The sequence below is a fragment of the Cucurbita pepo genome, chromosome 15 (genome assembly GCF_057944985.1).
Source record: "Cucurbita pepo subsp. pepo isolate OVF chromosome 15, ASM5794498v1, whole genome shotgun sequence".
Lineage (NCBI taxonomy): Eukaryota > Viridiplantae > Streptophyta > Magnoliopsida > Cucurbitales > Cucurbitaceae > Cucurbita > Cucurbita pepo.
In genome coordinates this window covers 1,238,197-1,264,743 of record NC_141812.1, presented here as the reverse complement: position 1 = coordinate 1,264,743, position 26,547 = coordinate 1,238,197, and the positions used below count along the sequence as shown (strand labels likewise).

The window sequence follows — 26,547 nt, the reverse complement described above, 5'->3', positions numbered from 1 at the left end:
TACCCAAGATTATATATGCTAAGTCGTTATCTTTCTCTTGCTTGCTTATATAACGTCTCTTTTCAAAATCTCTCTTTCTAAAATCTTTATCTCCTCGTTTTCTAAAACCTTCTTTTAAAACCGAGGCTAGAGGCTCGATCGTACGTCACTTGGCCGTAGGCGACGCAAGAACAAATTGGCTTAGCTCACTTGTCGCTGGCAAGTAAGTGCCGCACAATCGCTAGTCCGCTGCCTTTGAAAGTGCGATTGTGTCCAGGAAGCAAACTCATTACCACAAAGGACATGGACTTCCACTGATAGACATAATCTCTTAAAAGCATCTAATCAAAATCAGGATGTCGGTGTGGGGCGGTGGATTCAACAATGGGCCCATCAAGACCACAAAGACCCAACACTCGGCCGCCGCCGCCCGACAACAACAACAGGTGCAAAAGAGATTGACAGTGAAATTTTCTCCAGAGGTATTCTTGCTAAGCTGTAACTTATCAACACTTGCTTTTCCTCAATTTACATAAACCCTAAACCCTAAACTCTAAACCCATACAATTTCAGTGTCTTAATTTCACAGATTCTAGGCTATCATATAATATCCTTTACAAGAAGTAAAACCTACCATGTTTCGAAGTCCAGAGAATCAAAATTTTCCTGATATTTGCATTAGTTTACAATGTAACGGATGCACATGATTCTGAAACACTTTTGAAGATTGTTGGATCCTTTAGAAGCTCGAATACAGAGCCGCTTGGAGCATCATTTGAACTTGTTGTGTCATACACCATAACGCCTCAAAGCATTGCTTAAACTTGGCATTACGTTATATGCTTGGTAAGATCTTCTGAGTTCAATAATAGAACCCACCTGAACAATGAACACGCAGCAACTTGAGCTCATCGATAAGATTGGAAAGCTTGAACAGTTTATTAATATAACAAATCTACCACATTATCCTCTAATGGGGTATATTATAGTGAGTCCCACCTCGATTAATTTAGTGAATGATTATGGGTTTATAAGTAAAGGAATAGATCTTCATTGGTATGAGGTCTCTTGGGGAAGCCCAAAGCAAAGCCATGAGAGCTTATGCTCATAGTGGACAATATCGTACCATTGTGGAGATCCGTGATTCCTAACATGGTATCAGAGTCGTGCCCTAAACTTAGCCATGACAATAGAATCCTCAAATATCGAACAAAGAATTGTGAGCCTCGAAGGCGTAGACAAAAGTGATTAAAGTATCGAACAAAGGGTGTAATTTGTTCGAGGGCTCCAGAGAAAGGAGTCGAGCCTCGATTAAGGGGAGGTCCCTGAGGCTTATAGTGTACTTTGTTCGAGGGGAGGATTGTAAGTGTGTGTGGGAGAACCAATGTCATAGCATTTTCCAATGACTGAAGCATATGATAAGACAATGATAAACATTTTTGTACTTACAATGATCAGAACTGATGTAAAACCAATTGCAAAGCCGGCATTAATACTGCGTAAGTAATGGTCGAGAAGAGACGAAGTTGTCGCCAAGAAACTCAACAATAGCCCGCCTGAAATTTACCACAATGCAAAATCAAATTAAAAAATCAACTATCAACCAAAATATGAAACATTAGTAAGCTGGGAAAAACAATGTCACTAAAACCACAAATTGAATGATGAAACATACCCCAAAAGCGTGTCGATGCTTGAATTTTTGTGAGGTACTCTATAGTAGCTTTCCCGGGTTTAATGTTTGGAATCCTTGCTCCCATCTTATTTAAATAGTCTGAAATCTCTTTTGGCAAGTTGGCCTAGACAGGTAAATGAATATGCTAAATAACTTGAGCGCATCTCAACTATTCTAATGGGATAACAGTTTTCCTATTACAATTTTCAAGAAGGCTGGTAGAATATTAAACACTAGATAGGCGGCCACTATGGCCAGCAATTTAATCCTTTGTTTAAAAAGTTTCAATTTTTGCATATTAAATCAGAAAAACATCAAAACATTAAAACTAAGTCATGTATTTAGCCAAAAGAAAATATAAAATTCTAGAGATGTTGGCAGCTTGCGAATGCAATAATCATTTAAAAACCAAAGACTAGAGGTAAAGAAACTTACAATGTCAAATATGTTGAACAAGAATACAAAAACCGCATATATTAAGTAATAAACCCAAGGCTCTGCACCAATAGAACTTTCAGGGTTCAGTATCTCCTTTACATGCACCCAGAATGTTGAATTTAGGACGCTGTGTACAAAACCGGATGTTAGAAATTGCATCAATCACATACAGTAAATAACTTTAGCCATTGTAATGCAACGAAGGATATATTTTATAGAACAACCTGGCAAGTATACTGGGAAACGCCAAGAGATAAGTGGTCGTGAGAATTGGTTGCATCCCAGCAGGATTGATATTAAAAGGTATATAAGGCTCTACTTCAGTGATTGGTGAGCCTTCTCTGGAAAGAAACCAAAAGGAAAAGGGGATCGTAAAATAGATAATTAACCAAAAACGACAAGATCGGAAAATCGGATATGGGCTCAAGCATAGTACAAAATCAAGACATCTGTTTAAAACATAGCCAATGCAAGCATAGGAGAGGCAAGTGATAACAGCATGTATGCCGAAGGAATGAAATTAAACGAACCACATGATGTTACTTTATTTTACCCTAACATTGGGCAAAAAAAAAAAAATATATTAAATTAAATTAATAAATAAAGATGAAATCAACATCATTCAACATTATGAAACTGCTTACTGTGACAAGAAACCAAATGCATGGAAGCATGAGATAAAGAAATATATGATATATATTTTCCAGGAAAAAAAAAATCAGAATACCTTGCAGCTGAAGCAAGTTTAAAACCATAATACTGAAGCTTAATTTTCCTGCAACCTTCGGTTACAACAACTGCCCACATCGTAACTACGGTAAAAATGCCCAATAAGGCAAGTACGTACGGCCACCAAATCACAGCACGTCCTGTGATATGTTACATTTTTAAGCAGTCAAAAAACTGAAAGATTTCACAACTAACTGATGGAAATTTAAGGGGGGAAAAGAGTACACATAATATTTATTTACTCTATTCAAAACAATTGTACCTTAGTAAATTCACAAACAATGTACATCAAGCATTATCCTCGATTGTAAACCTTCCTTACTGAATAAATTTATTACCAGACTAAAAAATTCCGTCATAAATCCTCAACTAACAGCACCCAGATGGAATATAGGAATTCAGTTGAGAACTAAGTTCATAGAACATGATACTGCTGGCATTCCTAACAATTATCAGCATTATTTTATTTCATCTTACAGTTTTCTCTTCTCTCAATTTTTCCTAACGGCAAATATTGACTAGCATGGGATTATTGGTTAAATTTAAAATTAATCTTTTACAAGGATCTGACTTAGATGAAAGCAACTCTAAAGGGTAGGTAACTTTTAAACCATCAAGTTTAATTGCATACCTGATAGCTGAGACAACATTTTGTACAATGTCTCTGTATAGCCCGACAGTATTCCGATGCATATAATTAGAGAAGAACCTTGCCCTGCACCAAGCATTACTCGTTAAACAGAGAAGAAGCATCCATTACAAAGTTTATGAATATGGTACAAGATTCTTCGTGAGGTGGTTTATAACACATCATCTAGATAGAGAAAATGTAAATTGGAAAAGGATAGAATAGTAAAGCCAAGAGTTGAATCATAGAGAAGATAGATGGGAGATTGAAGCGTCAAGGATACAACACCCCATCCTCACATTTATACGTGTGCAATCAGACGCTCATACATGCATACACAGGCAGTCACACAATAATACAATAATATACCGACTATATATTCTTCAGTTAATGGATGAACATTATTAACAATGAATCTCTCAAGTGTCTTGAACCACAAGTAATGAAGAAGAGCACAAAAAATGGATCAATTCATCGAAATTAAATGAGAAAGAAGTGACCTACCAAATCCAGACTCTGAGATGGTGTCACAAATCCATGTCATTGTCATAGCACCACAAACCAATAAGAAAGTAGTCACCATCACATGCTTAACTCTACAAAAAAAAAAAAAAAAAAAAAAAAAAAAAAAAAAAAAAAAAAAAAAAAAAAATTAAGAATAACCTCCTTTATGAACACTATATGCAACCTTCACTTTCTATCTCTCTTTTAAAGATTTAACCTCTCTTTTTAAGATGCAACCCCAATTCTCGGAATAAAAGTACTTGAACCAACAATAACGATAAAAATAAGCATGAGAGTCGAGTTAAATGAAAGCAAAAACCAATATTGACGCTGGAAGAGAAATGAACATACAACATGCACCAATGAAAAGATATTACTATTGAAAAGGATATTTTACTTCACTGTCTAAACTGAGACTATACAACTGCTCAAAAGCCCAAAATACTACTCAAACTGATGCTCTTGTAGCTAAAATTTACCTGTGATTTGCTGCATAGATTGAGTATGGGAGTGAGTAACAAGATAGTACTAAAGCCTCCACTATTGCAAAGCCAAGTGACATCCACCATCTGATGTTACATGGTGATGTTCGTAGGAATTCCATCAAAAAAGGAAGAAAATGAGTATAAGCTAGCGAAATGAATAGAAAAATGTAGATCAATGGTTGGAATGAAGTATCAGACATACATATAACTTTTGATCTTCTCTTGACCATCCAAGCCTTCTTTTCTCAGCTTTACTAAGGAGGGTAAAATGTGACAGAGTACCTATGCATCAACTTTTGAGAAGTTAAGCATCGAAATTCAGTCCAACATGGATACAATACAATAATAAAAATTATTACAATAAATAAATAAATAAATAAAACAAAAGATACAAAAGAACTTTCATAAATACGTTCATCAACAAGAGGTATTGCCCCTGGAAACTCATCATCGAGTCAACTATTAGGACCACCCATGAAAAACAGCTTGAGCATGGAAAAGACTTAAGCATAGTAGTTTGCCTCAATGCAATGATATGTTAGAACTTACTTTGATTCTATCGTGAGTGAATTGCTAATGGTGAACAAAGAAACATTAGATGTACTTTAAATTCCTAATGCATTCAAATTTGCTTGGGTAATAAATTAAATCATTAAGGTAATTGCAAAAGTATTCTTCTTCCTTAACCATAGTCATACAATTAAAGTGGTAGATAGTGCTTTGAGCTCATACTCTTAAGGTCATAATGTTCACCAACAGTATTTATGAACAAAATCCTGTTGGTGAACATTATGGGCTTACGAAGCTGAATTCAGAGGAAGACAGATTTTCGGAATATTTCACAGCCAAGTTTCTCTAAAGGGAACAAGCCCTTCAATATTCTTAAATGCCTTTATTGTGTATTTCACTTTCTACGTCAATATCAAGCATTGAAGATAGATATGAAGAAAACGTTAAACCTGCATGATGATGGATGCAATAATCTGAGGACTGATACCTAGCTGGAAAAAAGACATTTTCATCTCCGTAGTAAAATCACCAAGTTCATCTGCCACAAACATGAATATAAGTAAAAGAGTCAACATCACCTAAGTAAATTGCCCAAAATGAAATTGAATTCTGCAATATATGAATACACAACGTAGATAACTCATGCACATACAGTAATTTCATGAACTCACCAACAGATCCAGAAACAAAGCTAAGGTAATCTTGTGGTATCAACCTCCGATCATACCCAGGAAGAGGAATGAAGTATCCAATACGACTTATTACAATTAGCACTGCTGTTACAAACAACCTTCGCCGTATTTCACTTTTAAAAAATGATTCAGCAGCATTGTTGAGAACAGAACGAAGACGTACAAGATTCAAGAATCTATTTCTAAACATTTTCGATCTGGGTTTCCAGGTATCGGAGTTAGTGCCGTTCGGAGAAGTGAAAAAAGCATCCCCATCATTCAATTCCTGCGAAAAAGTTTCAAGGTCTAGACACTGCTCAGATGTTGCATTGACATTCATACGGCTGCTTCGGCACTGATTTGACAAACAATCAAACGACTTTTCGTTCACTTTAGAGACAAAAGGTCTACTCAATAACACATTATTTCTTCCCTTGAATTTCAGAGAGTTGAAATTAATAACAGCGGCAGATCTACCAAACTTCAAAGGACAGAATTGGACATCATAAGCTGCAGCAACTGTAAGAACGAAAGCAGCCAAGTGAGGCCATATAACACATGTTTAATGCAAAACATTATTTTGTAGCAAAGCAAACTCCCATGGTCAACAGCAGATTCGATTAGACATGAATCATATCATAGTATAGAAATTTTAATCCTGGGAGGAAAATGAGTGTTTGCAGTATATCGAATAAATACATGGTGGTGATGTGGAAAATTAAACCACTATCCTAAGCTGACAACCAAATAGTAAATTGATTGTTGGTCACCTCATCAAAGTATACTCATAGCATCTGGAAGCATTTCTGATATAAAAGGAAAATACAAAATAGATTTTCCCGTTCAAACCTAAGATATCTGAACATTATGAAAAGAGACAGATGATCATAGCATCAAAGGCAAACACCCTCATCATTTCTCATCTTCTTCTCTCATTGCTTAGTGAATATTATAATGTGAAATACGTGCACATTAGGTTGTTACAATTTGCAACATTTTAAAACCATAAGATTAGCCAAATAAAAATATTAGGTTTTGAAATCATGGATAAACAAGTCGTCCATAAAGGATGGAGTTAAAATATGGTGCTAAGTTTAACCATAAAATGCTACATTTTTTGTGAGGTATAAACAATAGATATGCAATGGAGTTGAACTTAACAAACAATTGAAATCTTTATGAAAGTGAAATAATTTCACCTACAAGCTAATTCAACAGCGAAACAAACTCGATTAAAACAATTCCTGAATATAAGATTAAACCACTCTACTTTCACAAGAACAGACACTATCAAATGAAATACGCAGAGGATAACGTTATAATTTAACTATTTGTCATTTTCCTTGCGTAATAATACTTTCCCACGACCGAATTCAGGAAGCTAACCTCGAAACTTTGAAGGTGTAGTAGGGAACAGAGCGGGAGGGAAAAGACGAGTGCAGAGAGGCGCTGCTTCCATGGCGGGACTTTGGAATGGCTCCAACAGAGCGTGATTACCCCCAATTTGGAACCCTCAGATTTGGGAGGATTTGAAATCAGAACAGGTTTGAAATCATTTCCAGTGTCTGGATATAATAAAGAAAAACAGAATTTCAAATTCAATCTGATTTGAAATACTGTTATGTACCAACAAGAATTCGGTCTGCAATAGCTCGGACTTCGCAGGATTTTAAATGGACGTTAACCGAATCCCGACTTCGCCCTGCTTTCTGAATGGGTTGAATTGAAGAAAAGAGAACAAAATGAACAAAAAAAATCAGGAAAAAAATGAGTTCGGATGTGATTGAGAGAACAGGAGAGTGGAAGATTCAGTTTGGACTCGCCAACGAGAGGTGCAGAAGAATGCAGTGAATGGTGTGGCAGAGACAAAATAGAGGCGGTATACCAGTGCAGTTGCAGCAAAGCGAGATAGGGAGAGAAGAAAGAAGAGGGAAATGGAGGAATGCACGCACCGGCGTGTGGTCGTGGCACTCGGCGTGTGGCGGAGGGGGTGCCGGCGGTCACCTATCGTAGTGAGGGAGATGGAAGAAGAAATTTGGGAGTGTTCTGGAGGGAGAAGAATTCGCGCGACTGAGAGGAAAAGAATGGAAACGAAAAAAGGGTTCGGATTTTTTAATTATATAATTTTTTTTTTTTTTTTAATCAAAAATAGCCTCTACAATAAATTAATAAAAATATTTTAAAATAAAAAATAAAAAAATTAAATTAATAAAAATATCCCTAAAATTTATACTAATTTTCAACAATACCTTTACATTTTTCGAAGAATTTCTAAAAAAAATAGATTATAATTCAGGATGTCCATTTTATTCTAACAGTGACTGAATTCTTGATTTGGACGGAGAATGGGAGAGTGAGTAACAGATAAATGGAGTCGAAGATGGGTTTATATTCTCTGTCCCCGTCCACACCCAATTTTCCACGGAAAATAATATTCAAAGTACCGATTGTTATAGTATATATTTGTTTAAAACTTTCGTGAAAGTTCGAATATTATTAAAAAAAATTAAGAGTTTTAGAAGTATTTTTTAAATAAAGGTTTATTTTTTATTAATTTTTTTTTTAAGAAATTAGTTTTAATTATATTTCAAAATTTAAAATGTTTTATTTCAACCTTAAAATGAAATATTATTTAATTTGTGCAAAAACAAATTTCTAAATCTAACTTGCATTGTTTAAAGCCATTAAATTTTCATTTAAATAGGTTTTCATTTTAAAAATCAATTAAATTATTTATTAATTAACGTAAATACCAAAAAGATTCTTTTACGAGTATCTTGCGGCTCAGATTTTAGTTGCATTACGAGTAGTCCTTGATATTAATGGTAAGTTAGATTTATTAATAATATTAATGAAATGAAATAATAAAGGAAAAAATAACTAAATAAACATGCATTAAATTAAATATTTGATTTCATGTATATAAATTGCACGTAAAATTAAATAGATATTTTCCATAGATTAGCGTATGTATGACAAAATATTCAATATTTTATTCCATATATACAACAGTCCGTATGAAAGAAAATATAACAAAGAAATTATATCGATATTTTCCATAGATTAGCGTATTCACGACAAAATATTAAATATTTGATCCCGTTTATATGATAGTGGTGGGCGAGTGGGTTAACCATTGAGCAGCGAAGAATTGAAACGAAACTAAACGAAACGAAAGATGGTGTGGACAATGAGCAAGATGCTAGATGCACGGGAGAAGGAATTAAAAATACTGCAGCTAGATGATGAGGAGCTGGAAGTCGAGAAGAATTTGTTTGATCTTTGGCCGACAAAAAAAGTGAACCAAGTGTTGACCGACACACATAGAGGCGTGAAGATCACCTTGTACGATGTGAACACAGGCATAGCCACGCAAACCGTTATGAAGAGGGTGGCAGGTGAAGAGTTCCATATCAATTGGGACTTCGAAAGCGAAGGATATATGGTGGGAGATGAGATTGTAATGGGTTGGGATAGTAACAACGATTGGCTCTGTTACAAAGTTCTTCCTATTTCTGCTATTCGCACTCATCCCCAGATTGCTAACCATTTCTCCAGTAGTTTTCATCCAGTTGAATAGATTATAGCTTTTATTACGTCTTAAATTATAATATTTTAATATTTTGTATTCATCGTCGTTTTACGATAATTATTGGTTATAAATTCTAATATATTTCAATATTTTATATATTTTGTTTTACTCCTCGTTTTATGATAATTATTGAATTCTAATAAATTCTAATATTTTTTATATTCAATCGTAAAAAGAAAAAAAAAAGTATTATTGAAATTTTTAAGAATTAAATATATTTTTAAATCGAATATAAAATTTAAAGTTATTTTTTCTTAATTCAACCGGACCATCTAACTACAAAATTAGTTTTAATTACATTTAAATTTTCAAAAATTTCATTTTAACCTTAATTTTAATATTATTTAATTTTTATTTAAAAAATTTAAATTCACATAAAAAAATCTAGCATAAATAACATAATTTTAGTTTGCTATGTCTATTTGACTCGATGAGTCCGGCTTAATAGAGCTGAGAACAAGGCCCCTCCGAAACTTCGACCAGCCTATCCTTGTAACATCTCTAATTTTATTATTTCTATTTACAAAATTAATTAAATTATTTATTAATTGACGTTAATACCCCTTCAACAAAGAATAATTGACTTGTGCCCGTGCAAGGCACATTTATTAATAATATTAAATATGGCAGGGAAAATAATATTAAATATTTAATTCCATGTTTATAATAATAGCGTGGAGATGAAAGAAAAATAATAAGAAAATTAGGTGAAATACGATATTAAATATTTAATTTTGTGTATATAATAATTGTCCGTAATAAAATATAATAAAAAAAATTTATCGATATTTTCCATAGTTTAGCGCATGTATGATGTGATATTAAATATTTAATTCTGTGTATATAATAATTGCTCGTATGAAAGAATATATAATAAAGAAATTAGTTCGATATTTTTCGTAGATTTGCAAATATACGACACATATTAAATATTTGATTCCGTGCATTTAATAACTGTTAGTATGAAAGAAAATATAATAAGAAAATTATATTGATATTTTCCAGAGATTGACGTATGCACGACACGATATTAAATAATTGATTCCATGTATACAATAACTACTCGTATGAAAGAAAATATAACAAGGAAATTACATCGATATTTTTCATAGATTAGTGTATACCTCCTATGTATATAATAACGACGGGCGAGTGGGTTAGCAATTGAGAAGTGAAGAAACGAAACTAAAGATGACGTGGACAATGAGCAAGATGCTAGACGCACGGGAGAAGGAAGAAAAAATACTGCAACTAAACAATGGGGAATTGGATGTCAAACAGAATGTGCTTGATCATTGGCCAACAAAAAAAGTGAACCGAGTCATGACAGACACGAGTAAAGGCATTAAAATCAACCTGTTCGATGTGAGCACAAACAAAATCACGAAAACAGTCATGAGGAGGGTGGCAGATGAAGAGTTCCATATCAGTTGGGACTTCGAAAGACAAGGGCATATGGTGGGAGATGAGATTCTGATGCGTTGGGATTGGAACGATGATTGGCTCGCTTACAGGGTCCTTCCTACTTCTGCTCTCCGCACTCATCCTCAGATTGCTAACCATTTCTCGAGTAGTTTTCGTCCTGTTCAATAAATACATAGCTTTTATTACGCCTTGCATTATAATATTTTAAATATTTTGTATTTGTCGTCGTCTTCGTGTTACGATAACTCTTGGCTATAAATTCTAATATATTTTACGTTCAATAGTTCAAAATTGTTAGTTTTTTTTTTAATAATTTCTAATCTCTCAATCACAGTTTTGTTTAATTTATGTTAAACGGTAGGAGTTTTTCAATTATCGGGATCTAAAGCACAATAGGTGTTGAAATTTCACGAACAAATAATTAACATCAATTTATTGAATATTTTTAAATTTTTAAGTTTGATTTTAGAACTATATTCTCTGTTCTCCAGCTTAATATAAATATATTTTCTATATAAATATATATATATATACACAAATAGTTAATTTTGATACCCTAAAAATAATATTTAAACTAAAAACTATGTTGTATATTTTTTTTAATTGTTAAAAACTTATTTTGTAATATTAAAATTTGAATTTTTAGAAATTAGGTTAAAATATGTGCTAACAAAATAAATTGGTTTATTAAATTTTTTTTTTACAATTTTTTAATAAAAATATATTTTTTAAAATTAGAATAACATAGGGGAAAATTACTTGTGAGGAACCCGAGCCGCGTAAATTCTTTGTGGGGAATTACAGCCATCGTTCCAGCAAAAATAAATGAGAAACAAGGCCTGTCTCCTATTCCGACCCATCTAACCTCTAAACATCGAGTAAATACCAAAAAGATTCTTTTACAAGTATCTTGCAGCTTAGATTTTAGCTGCGTTACTAGTAGTCTTTGCTATGAATGGTAAGTCAGATTTATTAATAATATTAATGAAATGAAATAATAAAGGAAAAAATAACATGCAAGTAAATTAAATATTTGATTTCGTGTATATAATAATTTCACGTAAAATTAAATTGATATTTTCAATAGATTAGCGTATCTAAGACAAAATATTAAATATTTTATTCCATATATACAATAACTGCCCCTACGAAAGAAAAATATAACAAGGAAATTATATCGATATTTTCCATAGATTAGCGTATTCACGACATAATATTAAATATTTGGTCCCGTCTATATAATAATGGTGGGAGAGTGAGTTAGCTATTGAGCAGCGAAGAATTGAAACGAAACGAAAGATGGTGTGGACGATGAGCAAGATGCTAGATGCACGGGAGAAGGAATTAAAAATACTGCAGCTAGATGATGAGGAGCTGGAAGTTGAGAAGAATTTGTTTGATCTTTGGCCGACAAAAAAAGTGAACCAAGTGCTGACCGACACAAACAGAGGCGTGAAGATCACCCTGTACGATGTGAAAACAGGCATAACCACGAAAACAATCATGAAGAGGGTGGCGGGTGAAGAGTTCCATATCAATTGGGACTTCGACAGCGAAGGACATGTCGTGGGAGATGAGATTGTAATGGGTTGGGATAGTAACAACGATTGGCTCTGTTACAAAGTCCTTCCTATTTCTGCTATCCGCACTTATTCCCAGATTTCTAACCATTTCTCCAGTAGTTTTCATCCAGTTGAATAGATTATAGCTTCTATTACGTCTTAAGTTATAATATTTTAAATATTTTGTATGTCGTTTTAGAATAATTATTGATTATAAATTCTAATATATTTTATTTTATTCGTAGTTTTAGAATAATTATTGGGTTCTAATATATTTTAATATTTTTTTATATTCTATTGATTCAAAGTATTATTGAAAATTTTAAGAATTTAAATATATTTTTAAACGGAATATAAAATTTTAGGTTATTTTTATTAAATCAACCTCACCCTCTACCTACAAAATTAGTTTTAATTACATTTCAAATTTTCAAAAATTTCATTATAACTCTAATTTTAATATTATTTAATTTTGATTTAAAAAAACTTAAATTCACTGGCATAAATAATTATTTTACTATGTCTATTTGACATCGATGAGTCCTACTTAATAGGGTTGAGAACAACGCTCCTCTGAAACTTCGACCTACTTGTCTTTGTGGACATCTCTAATTTTATTATTTCTATTTAAAAAATTAATTAAATTATTTATTAATTGACGTAAATACCCTCCAAGAATAATTGATTTGTGTCCGAGCAAGCCACATTTATTAGTAATATTAATGAAATTTAAGAATAAAAGAAAAAATAACCCAAAAAGATGGCAGAAAAAATAATATTAAATATTTAATTTCATGTTTATAATAATAGCTAAGAGATAAAAATATAATAAGAAAATTAGGTCAAACACGATATTAAATATTTAATTTTGTATATATAATAATGGTCCATACCAGATAAAATATAATAAGAAAATTGTATCGATATTTTCCATAGATTAGCGTATATACGATATTAAAGTACTAATTACCTCATTTAATTACCTTTCAAATTTTCAACTTTCATTTTAACCGTAGTTTAATTGTGGTAAAAAAAAAATTAATCCACCTAAAAAAACTAAACATAAATAATCTAATTTAATTTGCTAGCTATGTCCATTTGAGTCGGGCTAGTCTTACTTTAGACGATTAAATTTTGTTTAGATCGAGAGGGAGAAAAGAGGTAAGAAAATAGTTTTTCAATTAGCTAATTAAGGTTGAGAACAAAGTCGGTACATAACTTCGACTCCACCTATCCTCGTGGACATCTCTAATTTTACTATTTCTATTTAAAAAATTAATTAAATTATTTATTAATTGACGTAAATACCCCTCCAACGAACAGATTCTCTTACGAGTATCTTTGCAACTAGCGTTCGCTAGTCATAATGTTAATGATATTAAATATTTGATTTTGTGCATTTAATAACTGCTCGTATGAAAGAAAATATAATAAGCAAATTAGATCCATATTTTTCATAGATTAGCGGATTTAATATACGATATTAAATATTTGATTCCATATATACAATAACTGTCTGTCCGAAAGAAAATATAACAAGAAAATTAGATTGTTATTTTCCAAAGATTAACGTATGCATGACATGATATTAAATATTTGATTGCATGTATATAATAACGGATCGTATGAAAGAAAATATAATGGAAAAATTAGATTGATATTTTCCGTAGATTAGTGTATACCGCTCGTGTATATAATAACGGTAGGCGAGCGGGTTAGCAATTGAGAAGCGAAGAAACGAAACAAAACGAAAGATGACGTGGACGATGAGCAAGATGCTAGACGCACGGGAGAAGGAAGAAAAAATACTGCAACTAAACAATGGGGAATTGGATGTTAAACAGAATGTGCTTGATCATTGGCCAACAAAAAAAGTGAACCGAGTCATGACAGACACGAGGAAAGGCATTAAGATCAACCTGTTCGATGTGAGCACAAACAAAATCACAAAAACAGTCATGAGGAGGGTGGCAGATGAAGAGTTCCATATCAGTTGGGACTTCGAAAGACAAGGGCATATGGTGGGAGACGAGATTCTGATGCGTTGGGATTGGAACGATGATTGGCTCGCTTACAGGGTCCTTCCTACTTCTGCTCTCCGCACTCATCCTCAGATTGCTAACCATTTCTCGAGTAGTTTTCGTCCTGTTCAATAAATACATAGCTTTTATTACGCCTTACATTATAATATTTTAAATATTTTGTATTTGTCGTCGTCTTCGTGTTACGATAACTCTTGGCTATAAATTCTAATATATTTTATATTCAAATTAATAATATTAGTCATACAAAAACACTATGAAAAGTCTTAGACTTTTAATAACATTGTTAGGACGTATGAAAAACGCTATAAAATGTTTACTATAAGATTTTTCATTAGTTATTGTATCTACGTCGTCGTCGTGTAATTAGAGCAATATTTAATTAAAAGATTAAATGTTACTCTCGACTTTATAGCTTAAGTTGAAGAGACATCAACTCGAGTATAGTTTAATTGACCGAAGATTTTGATATGTGGAGTTAGAGAGGAAGCATCTAGGAAGTTTCGTGAGGAATTTGGGCATACAACAAAGCACATGGAGTATCCATCCATGATGATCTCAGTCCCATGTTGCTGCTGCTTTGTCCTTTGATAACAACTGCCCTGTCCTTCTCCTGTCTCCTCTCTCATTTTATTATTGAAATTATTTTAAAATCATTTAAATAGTTCTAAATTAAATATTTAATTGATGTGGATGATTAAAGACGTGTTCGAGACTGATTTTCACCCGATAAAGGTGAAGAAATTGTGATATTCAACCCCGAAATCTCGATCTAAGATATTTTACCAACGATGATAACGAACTATTAAAATATCATCACTAGTCCGAAAAAAACATTTTTTCGCATTGTTGTGGGAAATGCCCCAATTTGATGGTCGGGAAATGAATTTGTGACACCGGCACGTTTTCGATGCGTTCTGGGATGATGAATTTGACACATATATTGAGTTAAAATACGAAACTTAAACACTTTCATTATCGAGCCATTTTGGAGTCAAATTCCATAAGTGTTAACATTTGAACTTTTTTCCTGACCTATAGCGCCGTACTAGAAGACAAATATATAAATATTTGCCTATAATAAAAGATTAAATATGATATATATATATATATATAGTAAACTATAATTCAAGACTAAATATCCTTAACAAAATCAAATGATTAAAAGTACCCATTATCGGAATAAAAATACTATAGAACAACGCGAACGCTCTGTAGTAGTATATTACTGAGCGTCTTATAATTTCATCTCGATTGGCAAAGGAAGATTTTTTTTTTTTTTTTTTCCGAACATAAATGGGGTAATAATTTACATAATAATGATAATTAGAGGTCTTAATTAAGAATATGGATGAAATCTTGAACTAAGTAGAAACCCATAGTGGCTCCCAATGGAGCACCTCTTTGCTTTGGTGACTGCTGCTACTACAACTGCGTGGCCTTCCAAATTCTTCCATTCCCATTTCTTCAACTTCACCATCTTCTTGGCCTTCACTGTGTTTCACCAGATGAAGTTTAAGCCTGCCATGGCTACGTTCTGCATGGAAGTAGCTACTGCCAGAACCCGAGCTTACCTCGGCTCTCAACACCAGCCGCCCGTCTTCTCTGTAGGATTTCATTCTGATGCCTGTGGAGCTACTTATTGATGTCAATGGAGGTGGATATCTAGTGTCCTTTCTAATCGTTTTCTCGTGCACCCATGTTGAGTATCCGACCTTGGGACGAGAATTCTCCGCTTCCAATCTTAATAACGTGACGTCCTTCTCGCCCATGTCGCTCCCGCTCTCGCTGCCTAAGCTTTCCGTGCACATTTCTAAGCTTTTCTTGCTCAGCTTTGTGGATGAGTGCTTCACCAAAGGGTGGACGTACACCGTGTCTTCTTGATTCCCATTGGAGAGAGCTTCAAGGAAACTCCACCCACCATGTTTTGCATTTTCTTCTGCTTCATCCGGGGAGCTCCTGCTGGGGTAGCTTGGCTTCTGAGGAAACAAATGCACACTCAAAACATGAGACTCAACACGGGACTGCAGGCCTCGACCGATGCTGGTAATCATTTCGCTATATCCTTAAACAAGATCTCAATGGGTCGGGAAAACGAGCAAACACAAAAACAGGGGAGTGTCAAGTTAAGCCCACCCCTAGCCGATATTGTCCGGAGAATCCAACTAGAAATGGGTGGCTTAGAGAGAGGGAAGAGAGCAAGGGAGAGATAAGGGAACATGCAGGAGTGGAGAAGAAAAGCAAGGAAATGATAGAAATTTATAGTTGAGAAGAAGCCTAAGGCTTGAGAAGGCGTGTAGGGCCAACACTACAAAAGCTGAGAGACAACTTCATGCCCACAAAACATGTACAAGTCACAATCTTGAAGAAATAATGGACAAACGTGTGACTATGAAATTAAACCCACAATGTAACTGAAGTTTGGTAGCCACAGCATATATCAGCTATAAGATAATCAGCCCTTTCCCTTATCGTTCCTAGTTAACCCGTTGTTAGGAGAGGGGATCTTTATAGTTACCAAAAACGAAAACAAAATGCAAACCAAAAGCTGTTCCTTTCAAAAGGAAAACCAAACAAACCTATGAAAACAAAGGCCGGACGGTAACCGTCCAAGCCCACCATTAGCAGATATTGTCTGTTTTAACCCATTATGTAACACGTCTACTAGGGAGAGGTATCCACACCCTTGTAAGGAATGTTTCGTTCCTCTCTCCAACCGATATGGGATCTCATAATCCACCCTACTTGAAGGCCCAACATCCTCGTTGTCAAACCGCTGGTACCTAGCTCTGATACCATTTGTAACAACTCAAACCCACTGATAGCAGATATTGTCTGCTTTAGCCCGTTACGTATCACCGTTAGTCTCACGGTTTTAAAACGTGTCTACTAGGGAGAGGTTTCCACACCCTTGTAAGGAATGTTTCGTTCGTCTCTCCAACCAATGTGGGATCTCATAATTCACCCTCCTTGGAGGCCCAGTGTCACGGTCATGCTTGCGATTGTGACACCCAGCGTCCTCGCTAGCACATCGCTCGGTGCCTAGCTGTGATACCATTTGTAACAACTCAAACTCACTGCTAGCAAATATTGTCTGCTTTAGCCCGTTACATATCACCGTTAGTCTCTCGGTTTTAAAACGTGTCTACTAGGAAGAGGTTTCCATACCCTTGTAAGGAATGTTTCGTTCCTCTCTTCAACCAATGTGGGATCTCATAATCCACCCTCCTTGGAGGCCCAGCGTCCGCGCTAGCAAACCGCTCGGTGCCTAGCTCTTATACCATTTGTAACAGCTCAAGTCCATCGCTAGCAGATATTGTCCGCCTTAGCCTGTTACACATCGCGTCAGTCTCACGATTTTAAAATGCGTCTACTAGGGAGAGGTTTCCACACCCGTGTAAGGAATGCTTCGTCCTCCTCTCCAACCGATGGGGATCTCATAACGGATCCAAAGTTCTCATTAGAATCTGAGGGCACTTCATTTCTTCCCCCTTTTTACTATTTTTTGAAGTGTGAAACCCAGCTGGGAAATCACTATCCTCCCACGCAGTCCAAAGTAAACTTCATCACTGAGTTATCTAAATTAAAGTTTCTGACGAAGGACTGTGCTTTCAATGGCCATCTCTCTCAGCCTCTCAGCCTATGATGAACAGAACATTTTCAACCGACCAAATAGGCAAGTTGAGCAGCCACCGGTGAAATACAGTACCTTTAAATTAACTAGTAGGATAAGTGGCCAGTACTCAAATTCTTCTTTTCATCTCAATTGTACTCCTTAAGCCCCACCAATATATTATTAAAGAAAGCAACAACAGCTAATATATCACTCTCTGACAGCTTTTCAACATTTAATAACATGGGTACTGTATGTTCTAGGACCACAGTTCATTCTATGGAAGATGATTCTTTCTTCCCAGAAGACATTAAGCCAACAGTTCATTGATTTAAGTTCATGAAAACAAGTTCTAATTAAGAATGAGCCAGCGGCCATTTTGGATATTACATGCATGAATCATTAGTACAACAATGGAGAGAAAGAAAGGCAAACTGAGCTGTTTCACAAGAACATACAAAGCATTGTCACTATTGAAAATGGGAGTAACGTGAAGAACCAAAAGAGAGGAAAGAAACTAACCTTTCTGAACAGAAGAGTTTTGGAAATGGAATCTTCTGATATTGGACTTCGAATCCGTCTCTTCTCGCATGTGATTCGTCATTTATGTTTCGTCGCCTGTTCATAGTTAGCCAATGCAAACCCTGCATATCAACTAGAAAGAGTCACCTAAAGGCAAAGAGCATCTGGCCCCCAAACCATCAAGACCGTCCAACTTACTTGCTTTTATTTGCCCAAGCCCACCGCTAGCAGATATTGTCCTCTTTGAACTTTTCCTTTCGGGTTTCCCCTCAAAATTTTTAAAATGTGTCTGCTAGGGAGAGGTTTCCACACTCTTATAAAGAGTGTTTCGTTATCCTCCCCAATTGATATGGACGTTCAGACTGACCAACCTCACTCAATAAGAAGCCCTCCGGACACATGAAGGGTAACTTTCAGACATCATTGTCTAGCTATGTCACCCAAATGATAAAGAAGGGTGAAGAAGCATTCAAGCCTATGAATATTTGTCTTGTATTAACTGTATATTTATTTACCATAAAATCTTCAACGGATCTAAAGGAATCAAACCAAAAAGGTGAAGGAATCAAACCAAAAAAGTTGGTCCCTCCACTTCTCTCCTAGAAGTTTTGAGCCAAACAGAAATAAGTAAATAACATTCCAACATATGAGGTAGGTGTGTTTTCCTACAAGACTTTCCTTCGGGGAAGTTCAGGAAAGACAAGACAGTTCTGTATAGAATCCATAACAGATCATTTGATTGCGTTCCTGCTAGCACTGTGTGATGATTTGTGATACTTACGCTTCAAAAATTTCATCAAGACAAGACTTATCACCAGATACCAGGCATCGTTGTACCAGGCACAGCTCAAATCCTGCTGTGTCTGTAGTTATTAAAGAAATGTTCAGCTCTTTTTGAGCTGTGGACATTGCCCAACAAGGAATCCAGAAAAGATGGATCAGGATATGAACATTATACTGTGACGTCGTTACATTTAACATATGCGACTGAGGAAACCCTTTAGACATGGCTTGTTTAGTCATGATACATGAAGATTTTGAATATCATTTTGTAGTTTTTGTAATCTTTTCCCAACATTGGACAATTCATCTTGAATCTCCAATAGTTTGTCTAACCTATTTTGTGCTTGATCTCGATACGGCTTGCTTATGGCGCTCACAAACGTTTCCAAATTTCGAACTGCTTCATTGAGATCCTCCTGCATAGCAGCTTCGAACTCTCGAGCAAATCCATCTGCCGTTCTTTTTACCTTACTAATCAACTGTTGCCTACGAATTGGAAAGTTCGAAATTGCCCAAAATCTATCAAAGAGAAAAAAATACCTCGTCAGAACTCAGAAGTTACAAAAAAACTCATAGTTAAATAAGTAGCAAAAGATGCATCAAAATTGTTAAAAGTGAAGATCGGGTAAGCTCTACCGCACCTAAGTTACAGTTTGAGTACACACAAAAATGTAGGGCCTACCCATACCATGGAGACTTCCATGGAGGTATCCAGATATGGCATTTAGAAGCTTAGTCCTGAAGATGTTGACCATGATAAAATGATAGAACAGTAGTTGTTGGTCTTTGGGTACGGAAAGGAATGAGTCTTAGGTTGGGATCGAATTTTGGGATAATATTCTAATTTCCTCTTGTATAAATCCATTGACTTCGTCTATGCCCTTATGCAGTAAAGAAAGCAAGTGAGGCGGGCTAAGTTTCCATTCGAAGTAAGGTAAGAGGATTCAATCTTGCACCATCTTTAACTCTTTTCGGGATCCAGTGTTTTTCGAGAAAAGGTCCGATCCATTAATATCATGATTGGGTCGCCCAGGTCAGATCTAGAGTGAAATATCATGATTGGGTCGACCAGGCCAGATCTAGAGTGAATAGAAAATCGAACATCACTATCAATTACTTGATTTGGAGGTCATGAACTAAAGTCGAACGGATCTGGTATTATGGAAAGGAAAGTTGGGACGAGCTGGCTTTGACAAAAAAAAGAGAATATGAAAACTAAAAGAACAAAAGAATAGGGTAAAAAGGTTAAAGGAAGATGAACATTACCCGCCAGCAGAACAAAGGCCAAGAGCAAGAAGATCTTCTGTTGTGGTGGGAAGAACTGAAGTCAGAAGCGAAGCAGAAAAACCAGCTGCCCCAAGTCCACCAAAAGTTCCCAAAAACTGAAGTTGGAAAAAGCATATTAAAGATCAGATGCCATGTGGTTTGATGATAAAGCTTTTCAGTTATAACTACAGGTCACCGAGCGTTCCCGACTCGTGGAAAAAAGAAGGAACTTTAGACCTCAAATTAGCGATGAATCATAAACTTCATCTCACAATAGTGAAAAAGCAATCCACAGATAGCCATTCATTTTCCATTTAAAAATAAAAAATAAAAAGTTCTTAATGTCGAAAAATGACCAGCAAGGCTTAGGAAGAAGCTCTCACCGCTTCACGAATTTCTTGGTTAAACAGTTTGGAAGCAGCACTCGGACTAAAATTCTTAATTACTTTCAGGCTTAGATCATCTACTTTTTTCAGCAACTCATAGGTTTCAGAAGGCATCTCAGTAGTCGGAAAAACGATAGATGGCCATAGTTTCTCCAAGGATTCCTGGTACATTCTTCCTTCCTGAGCATTGCCTGATTGCAGCCAGGATTCATAGTCTTGGAGAAGTTTCTAGAAGCCACATAAATTATCAAAAAAAAAAAAAAAAAAAAAAAAAACTTATGGGGTCAAGATATAACAAGAAAACTGCATGGAAGGATCAACAAAGCTTTAGGAGAACTCTTTAGACATGAACAATTGGAGATTCAAACTGTACCCTGAAGCTAAGACGAATTAAAGACGAATCAACTACCAAAGCAAAGACGAATTAAAGACGCTGAAAATATTACTTGTGCATCGGATAGTGCTAGAGAAATGATGTCATTTGGAATCTTCAAGGTAGCTGATGCAGTGGAAGACTTTTCCCCTTTCAAGACATAATATGCAGCTATATCAACATTTGATAATTGTAGTGTGGATTCTGTGAGCTTCATAATACGTGATTGGGTAGAATCAATCTGCATTTTTACATAGAACCACGGAACGGTAAATAAAGATAGAAAAAACTAGCATTTCTACCTAAAGAATAATTGGAAAGTAGAGTGAATAGGTATATATATACCAGTGAAAAGGCTTGTCTTCTCCAAGTGATACTTTCGTTTTCCATCTTTGTTCCGTAATTTTTTACGCCATCAACTAATTCATTTAAAGACGCCAAATCCTGTTTGGCTAACTGTATGTCTTGTCTCACGAGAGTTTCGGCTGCAGAAAGTAGCCGTTCTGCAATTGAAACAGGTGTTTGGAGTTTAAGCTTCATTCTTTCCATTCCATTACTTGTTGATCCATCTAAGAAGCTGTACAAGAAATTTTCAAGTTCGTGGAAGCTACTGCTTCTCGAATAAGAATTAGAGAGCGATAAGGCTTCGCCACTCTCCAGAGAAGCAGAAAGTTTTTCTTCCAGAGCAGATCGTGCAGATACTGGAAATACACAGACGTGTTCAGCATTCAACAGTTTTGCTGCATTTTCCTTGACAAAGGATAGGGCTTCCTCCAGCTGCAACCAAGCAACAAAAATTGCAAGGATAAAACAAAGCTCAGAATGCCTCTAACGATTATATACTTTAAAGAAGTACACAAAGAAAAGAAAATTTAAACCAAGAAAAGAAAATTTAAACCTCGTGGCTATTCTGATAAAGGTCAGATTTATTCAACACGAACACCACTTTCTTCTTCCACTGCTGTGTGTAACGAAGAAAATTAACCTGAAAGTAAAAACCATGGATGATTTTATTCAAATGTGTAGAAGTTCACAATCTACGACCAACCACGATTTTTTCTTGTGAAAGTATAAAAGTATAGGCTCCTCAAAATGCCTGCTCCATGATTTTCTCCCGAAGTATGAGTGAAAGGTAATAACTAAAGGGTCCTTATAGTTAACCAGGCAGGACATAATAAGCAAGTGACAGGGATAAACAGACTACTTCAATGGTTCATGCCTCACTCTCGGTCAATGGGCGATCAGCAGAGATAACAAAAAGCAGCAAATCTGCACGAGGCACAAATTCCTCCGTTAGGCGTTGTTGCCTTTCAAGAATGACATTAGTACCAGGTGTATCAACAATGTTCATCTGCATTAAAAAAGAGTTGGAAAAACTATGATTAGACGTCAAATAACACATGTTAGTATTCAAAGATACAACAATCCAGACACACACGGATATGTACACATACATTAAATATCTAGTCAACACAAACGTGGTCATCCCGATGAATGGAGATGAAGTAACACTTCAGATCAGTCTAAGTTTCTTGTTAATGTCTTACAAAAACATTGTTCTGAGCAGTCTAAACTCTGTTGCTGACCACTGTAATCTTTTGTAAAACTTGTAAATTGGGTTTTGCAGGGAGAGAACAAGTAAACGAAACGTTCCTTTTTTCCCCCTCTTTCGTGCGTGAAAAAGACCATTCATCACAAAATGATATAATATACAAGCAACAGAAGAGAGGAGGAGATCCCTTCCCAAGCCAAGAAGGGGTTATGTATAAACTCACTTCCTTAAGGATGGGAGCAGGAAGATAGCATATATATTGACCATCTGGATGTCGTTCACATCGTTGTTGTTCATTAGAACTTAACTCGGAGAACCTCAAGAAAGTTATCTCATTAGTTGTAGGAACAACCCCATCTTTTAGATATCTCCTTCCAAGCAGTGCATTGATAACTGTTGACTTTCCGGAGTTAAATTCACCCTGGTAAAAAATAGAGAGCATAAAGTCTTAAAAGACAAGGTGTACTGAAAAAAAAAAACAAAGTAGGATGTAAGATATCATTAACAAGGGAAATCGTTACTCCCTCGATTGGCTAGACTTAAAGTAACGTTTAAAGGATGATAAATAGGAAAACAAAAAGATGGTTTGTTAAATGGATAACGTTTGTTCCCCTTGGTTGAGAAAAGGCTAATGTAATTTAAAATCTGAAGTAGGGAATAGGGAGAAAAGGATAATGATCAGTGCCTTGACAAAAAGAACATTTTTCAAACTACTACCCAGTTGAATAAGGCGGTGCAATCCCATCTCCAATAGTAACCACTCGACCGACCTCATCCACTTTCAAATTTGTATAAAAGTTGGTAATTCTACTTTCTAATAAAGTCATTAGTTCCACAACTCCGGGAGAGAATTCCATGATTCAAAAATGGTCTCGAGTCAAGGGAGAATGCCGCTACTGATAGATCCTACCCAGATCAAGAGCGGGCTTCTTTAGAAAGAAGAGAGTGAAAGTAGGAGCACGGCCCTCATTCTCTTGACTATTCAAGATAGCGTTGAGCCTGCTCAATGAGAAGTCTTTGTCATTTTGAGCCTTGATAACCCGAGCCCTGTGTGGATTAGCAGGGAAAGAGGATTCATGTTTGGCCCCAAACATCATGTAAGAGTGAGAAACGTTTTAGTGTAAAAGGCAAAAAGGTCGTTCGTTCTTTCAATAATTGTCAAACCCAAAAGACGGGAAAGGTCGGTTTACTTCTAGATTCTTTCAAATGAAAAAGAAAATGAATTTCTTTGAAATTAGGGCCAATACCAATGTATATCCTGCAACCAGAGTTTGTTGAAGTTCAGCACACAATTACCACTATAGCCAGCATAAATGGCTCATCAATTTGTGACACTGAATCATTGAGCAGCGAAACCTCCGCCATCTGCCATTTAAAACCATCAAAGATTGAGGAAATGAAGATCATATCTAATAACTACAACGGTCAAAAGTGAAGATACTTGGAATTTAGTTTGAAAATCAACTAGCAAACCAAAAAAGTAGTTCTTATAAACTTCAATTTTGTTTTTGAAATTTGGCTTAAAATTGTGTGAAAACAAGCATAATTTTCAAAAACCGAAAACAAAAACGAAATGGATATCAAACCGAGCCTAAATGATCACCAGTGGAGCAGCTTTCTGAATAATATTTATGGCCTCACGCAATACTAATTTCTCTGTAACTATGACTTGTTTTTCTCTATCTTCCAAATTAGCAAATCCAGCTACTTGTGTTGCTCCAAGAGCACCATTGGCCATGTTCAAGTTCAATGAACCAGACGTATCGATATCGTCCTCCTTTCTTCCACTGTCTGTAAATGTGGAGTCAAATAATTTACCAACAGCATCGTCGCTAATCAGCCTCAACGCTTGCAAAGAGATTACTAAGCCACTTGCACCAAATTCCAGCCATTTTAAAGCTTCATGAAACGTTGTGTTCTTTCCATATGAGGAAAACGGTATAAAGATTGGTATCTTTACATTCATGAACACAGAATCTGTTCTTGTCATATCAAGCTTCTCTTCATCAAAATCATATAAAAGAAAATCAGCTCCTTCAGATTTTGATGCATTTACAGCTGAAATTGAGGATTTTACATTCCTTGCTACCAGAGGTAGAAACAGGGAATCCGATGTGGAATCCAGCATGGTGTTCCTGGCCACAATAGGAGGAAGACCTGATTCAAATGAATTTAAAATCATAAAATTCATATATTCTATGCATTGTAATCAAACTTTGTTCTGTATTTTTGAAACAGTCTAAATACAACCTTGATCGGAGAGGAGAACTCCACTGGCATTAACGGCAGTGGCAATGTCGACACGCTCAGCTATCAACAAATAAGCTCGATCTCCGACCACCGACTTCAATTTACAGGCAGCTTCGTAGAGCTTACCGCCACCGCCTTCGCCAGAATTCAGCACCACGATCCGAACCCACTTGGACAAAGCCCTATCGATCAAATCCAACGCATCCCCACCGCCCAAAACCTCGGCTACATCCAATTGCAGCACCACACAAGGCACTTTAATCTCCGGCCGCTTGAACCCACTTGGGAAAAGAGTTTTAGGTTGTGGGTTTTCTAGGGTTTTAGGAATCAATTCGCTGGATTGAAATGGGTTCTGCGAAACGGAATTTATGCGAAAACGATGGCGTCGACGGCGGGAGGGATTAAGAACAGGAGGGTGAATTCGGAAGGAAGGAATTGATTTGAAGAAGAGAGGAGGGGAATCAATGCGGCAGACGGAGAGGAGTCTCATATCCATTAGAATTAGGTAGCGCTTTCGCCGATGACTGAAAATTAAACGGAGGATGTTCGGGAAAAGATCATCTTATCCTCTTCAATTGGCGCAAGCTGTGCGCCAATTGAACAGAACAGATTGCCTTGTGGGGATTTTCTCTTTCCTTTGATGGAAATTAATACGACTGACTTTGATTTTGGTTGTGCTGTCAACGCTTTGTTTTTTTGTTCAAACGTTTCAATTTATACTCACCATACCATACTCGTTCTTCCAATGCTGGGTTGAATAACGCCTACATTTTAAGGTAAATCTCGCGGTTATGTTCGTCTATGACGTGTTCTCTATAGCCACATGCTCGTTCTAAACCTCTTTTACTTATTGTCATGTTGATAGTCATTTACTATTTATTGTTGTGTTAATACGGGGTGTATGACGGTCACCAAGATCATGTTTGCCCTCTCAGGGCTAAATGTCTACAAATGCATTATATAAGTGATATGAACTAAGAGACATCAATCACACCATATGCTTCAATGGAGATGTGAAGAAAATATTATTGAAAATATCAAAAGATATTTCAATTCATGTCACATTGAAGAAGAATGAAGTTTCATGCTTTAAATTTTGGTGGATTAGATTACAATTTAGAGTTATTATATTTCATTAATGTATTTTAAAACTTTTAATTTACCATTACAGTTAATTATGACAATTAAGTATGGATGTTACAACTCTTTGAATGCCTTCAGTAGTTTATTCAAGAGTTTCATTTTGAGGCTATATAAGGCCATGTACGTTGTATTTGTAAGAGACTTGAAAAATGTAATAAAAGAAGTATTTGTGCTCTTGTTTATCCAATTGCTAAGTTTATTTGCAATTCTATGTAGTTAAGGTTGCATGTAGAATCATTCAAGCTCGACATGATCAATCTTACTTATGGAGTGATTCGAATCTCAATCAAGCGTTCTTGTCTTTAGATATTTGATCAACAAGAATCATTAAAGCTAGACATGATCGATCTTGCTTGTGGAGTGATTCGAATCTCAAACGATGTTCTTGTCTTGAGATATTCGATCAACAAGGTAATCCG

At 35.6% G+C, this 26,547-nt stretch overlaps 3 protein-coding genes across 5 annotated transcripts; all 3 read right to left on the bottom strand.

Annotated features, from left to right (window-relative positions):
• Positions 1–464: 464 nt before the first annotated feature.
• Positions 465–7,717, bottom strand: SCY2 (SecY protein transport family protein). 2 transcript variants are annotated; one of them, XM_023697989.2, is made up of 14 exons: positions 7,572–7,703; positions 7,006–7,328; positions 5,620–6,138; positions 5,398–5,486; positions 4,641–4,720; positions 4,433–4,522; positions 3,954–4,045; positions 3,453–3,536; positions 2,820–2,961; positions 2,317–2,433; positions 2,090–2,219; positions 1,655–1,778; positions 1,429–1,535; positions 465–858 (listed from the first exon to the last, which is right to left on the bottom strand). In XM_023697989.2, the coding sequence occupies exons 2-14, from the start codon at positions 7,076–7,078 to the stop codon at positions 769–771; spliced, it is 1,737 nt and encodes a 578-aa protein (XP_023553757.2). In that variant the 5' UTR covers positions 7,079–7,328; positions 7,572–7,703; the 3' UTR covers positions 465–768. The 2 variants fall into 2 exon arrangements, with proteins under 2 accessions (XP_023553757.2, XP_023553756.2); XM_023697988.2 differs by having other exon boundaries at positions 7,006–7,717.
• Positions 7,718–15,384: 7,667 nt separating this feature from the next.
• Positions 15,385–17,375, bottom strand: LOC111811228 (protein FANTASTIC FOUR 1). The gene has a single exon (XM_023697987.2). It carries the CDS (start codon positions 16,292–16,294, stop codon positions 15,605–15,607), a length of 690 nt encoding a protein of 229 aa, XP_023553755.2. The 5' UTR covers positions 16,295–17,375; the 3' UTR covers positions 15,385–15,604.
• A 1,923-nt stretch (positions 17,376–19,298) lies between these two features.
• LOC111811227 (putative transmembrane GTPase FZO-like, chloroplastic) lies at positions 19,299–25,644 on the bottom strand. Of its 2 annotated transcripts, none has more exons than XM_087118017.1 (11): positions 24,986–25,644; positions 24,339–24,892; positions 24,032–24,100; positions 22,959–23,156; positions 22,403–22,534; positions 22,082–22,168; positions 21,529–21,960; positions 21,257–21,424; positions 20,808–21,038; positions 20,425–20,540; positions 19,299–19,677 (listed from the first exon to the last, which is right to left on the bottom strand). In XM_087118017.1, exons 1-11 carry the CDS (start codon positions 25,479–25,481, stop codon positions 19,395–19,397), a joined length of 2,766 nt encoding a protein of 921 aa, XP_086974143.1. In that variant the 5' UTR covers positions 25,482–25,644; the 3' UTR covers positions 19,299–19,394. The 2 variants fall into 2 exon arrangements, with proteins under 2 accessions (XP_086974143.1, XP_086974144.1); XM_087118018.1 differs by having other exon boundaries at positions 24,339–24,870; positions 24,986–25,126.
• Positions 25,645–26,547: the final 903 nt, after the last annotated feature.

Coding starts and splice junctions, on each gene's coding strand:
- LOC111811228 (XM_023697987.2), bottom strand. CDS start 16,294: ATGATTACCAGCATCGGTCGAGGCCTGCAGTCCCGTGTTGAGTCTCAT.
- LOC111811227 (XM_087118017.1), bottom strand. CDS start 25,481: ATGGATATGAGACTCCTCTCCGTCTGCCGCATTGATTCCCCTCCTCTC. Junction 21,425..21,528: donor GAAGACAAGCCTTTTCACTG/GTATATATATAC, acceptor GTAAAAATGCAG/ATTGATTCTACCCAATCACG. Junction 19,678..20,424: donor GGCCTTTGTTCTGCTGGCGG/GTAATGTTCATC, acceptor TCTCTTTGATAG/ATTTTGGGCAATTTCGAACT.
- SCY2 (XM_023697988.2), bottom strand. CDS start 7,078: ATGGAAGCAGCGCCTCTCTGCACTCGTCTTTTCCCTCCCGCTCTGTTC. Junction 1,779..2,089: donor TGTTCAACATATTTGACATT/GTAAGTTTCTTT, acceptor TTACCTGTCTAG/GCCAACTTGCCAAAAGAGAT. Junction 1,536..1,654: donor AGCATCGACACGCTTTTGGG/GTATGTTTCATC, acceptor GGTAAATTTCAG/GCGGGCTATTGTTGAGTTTC.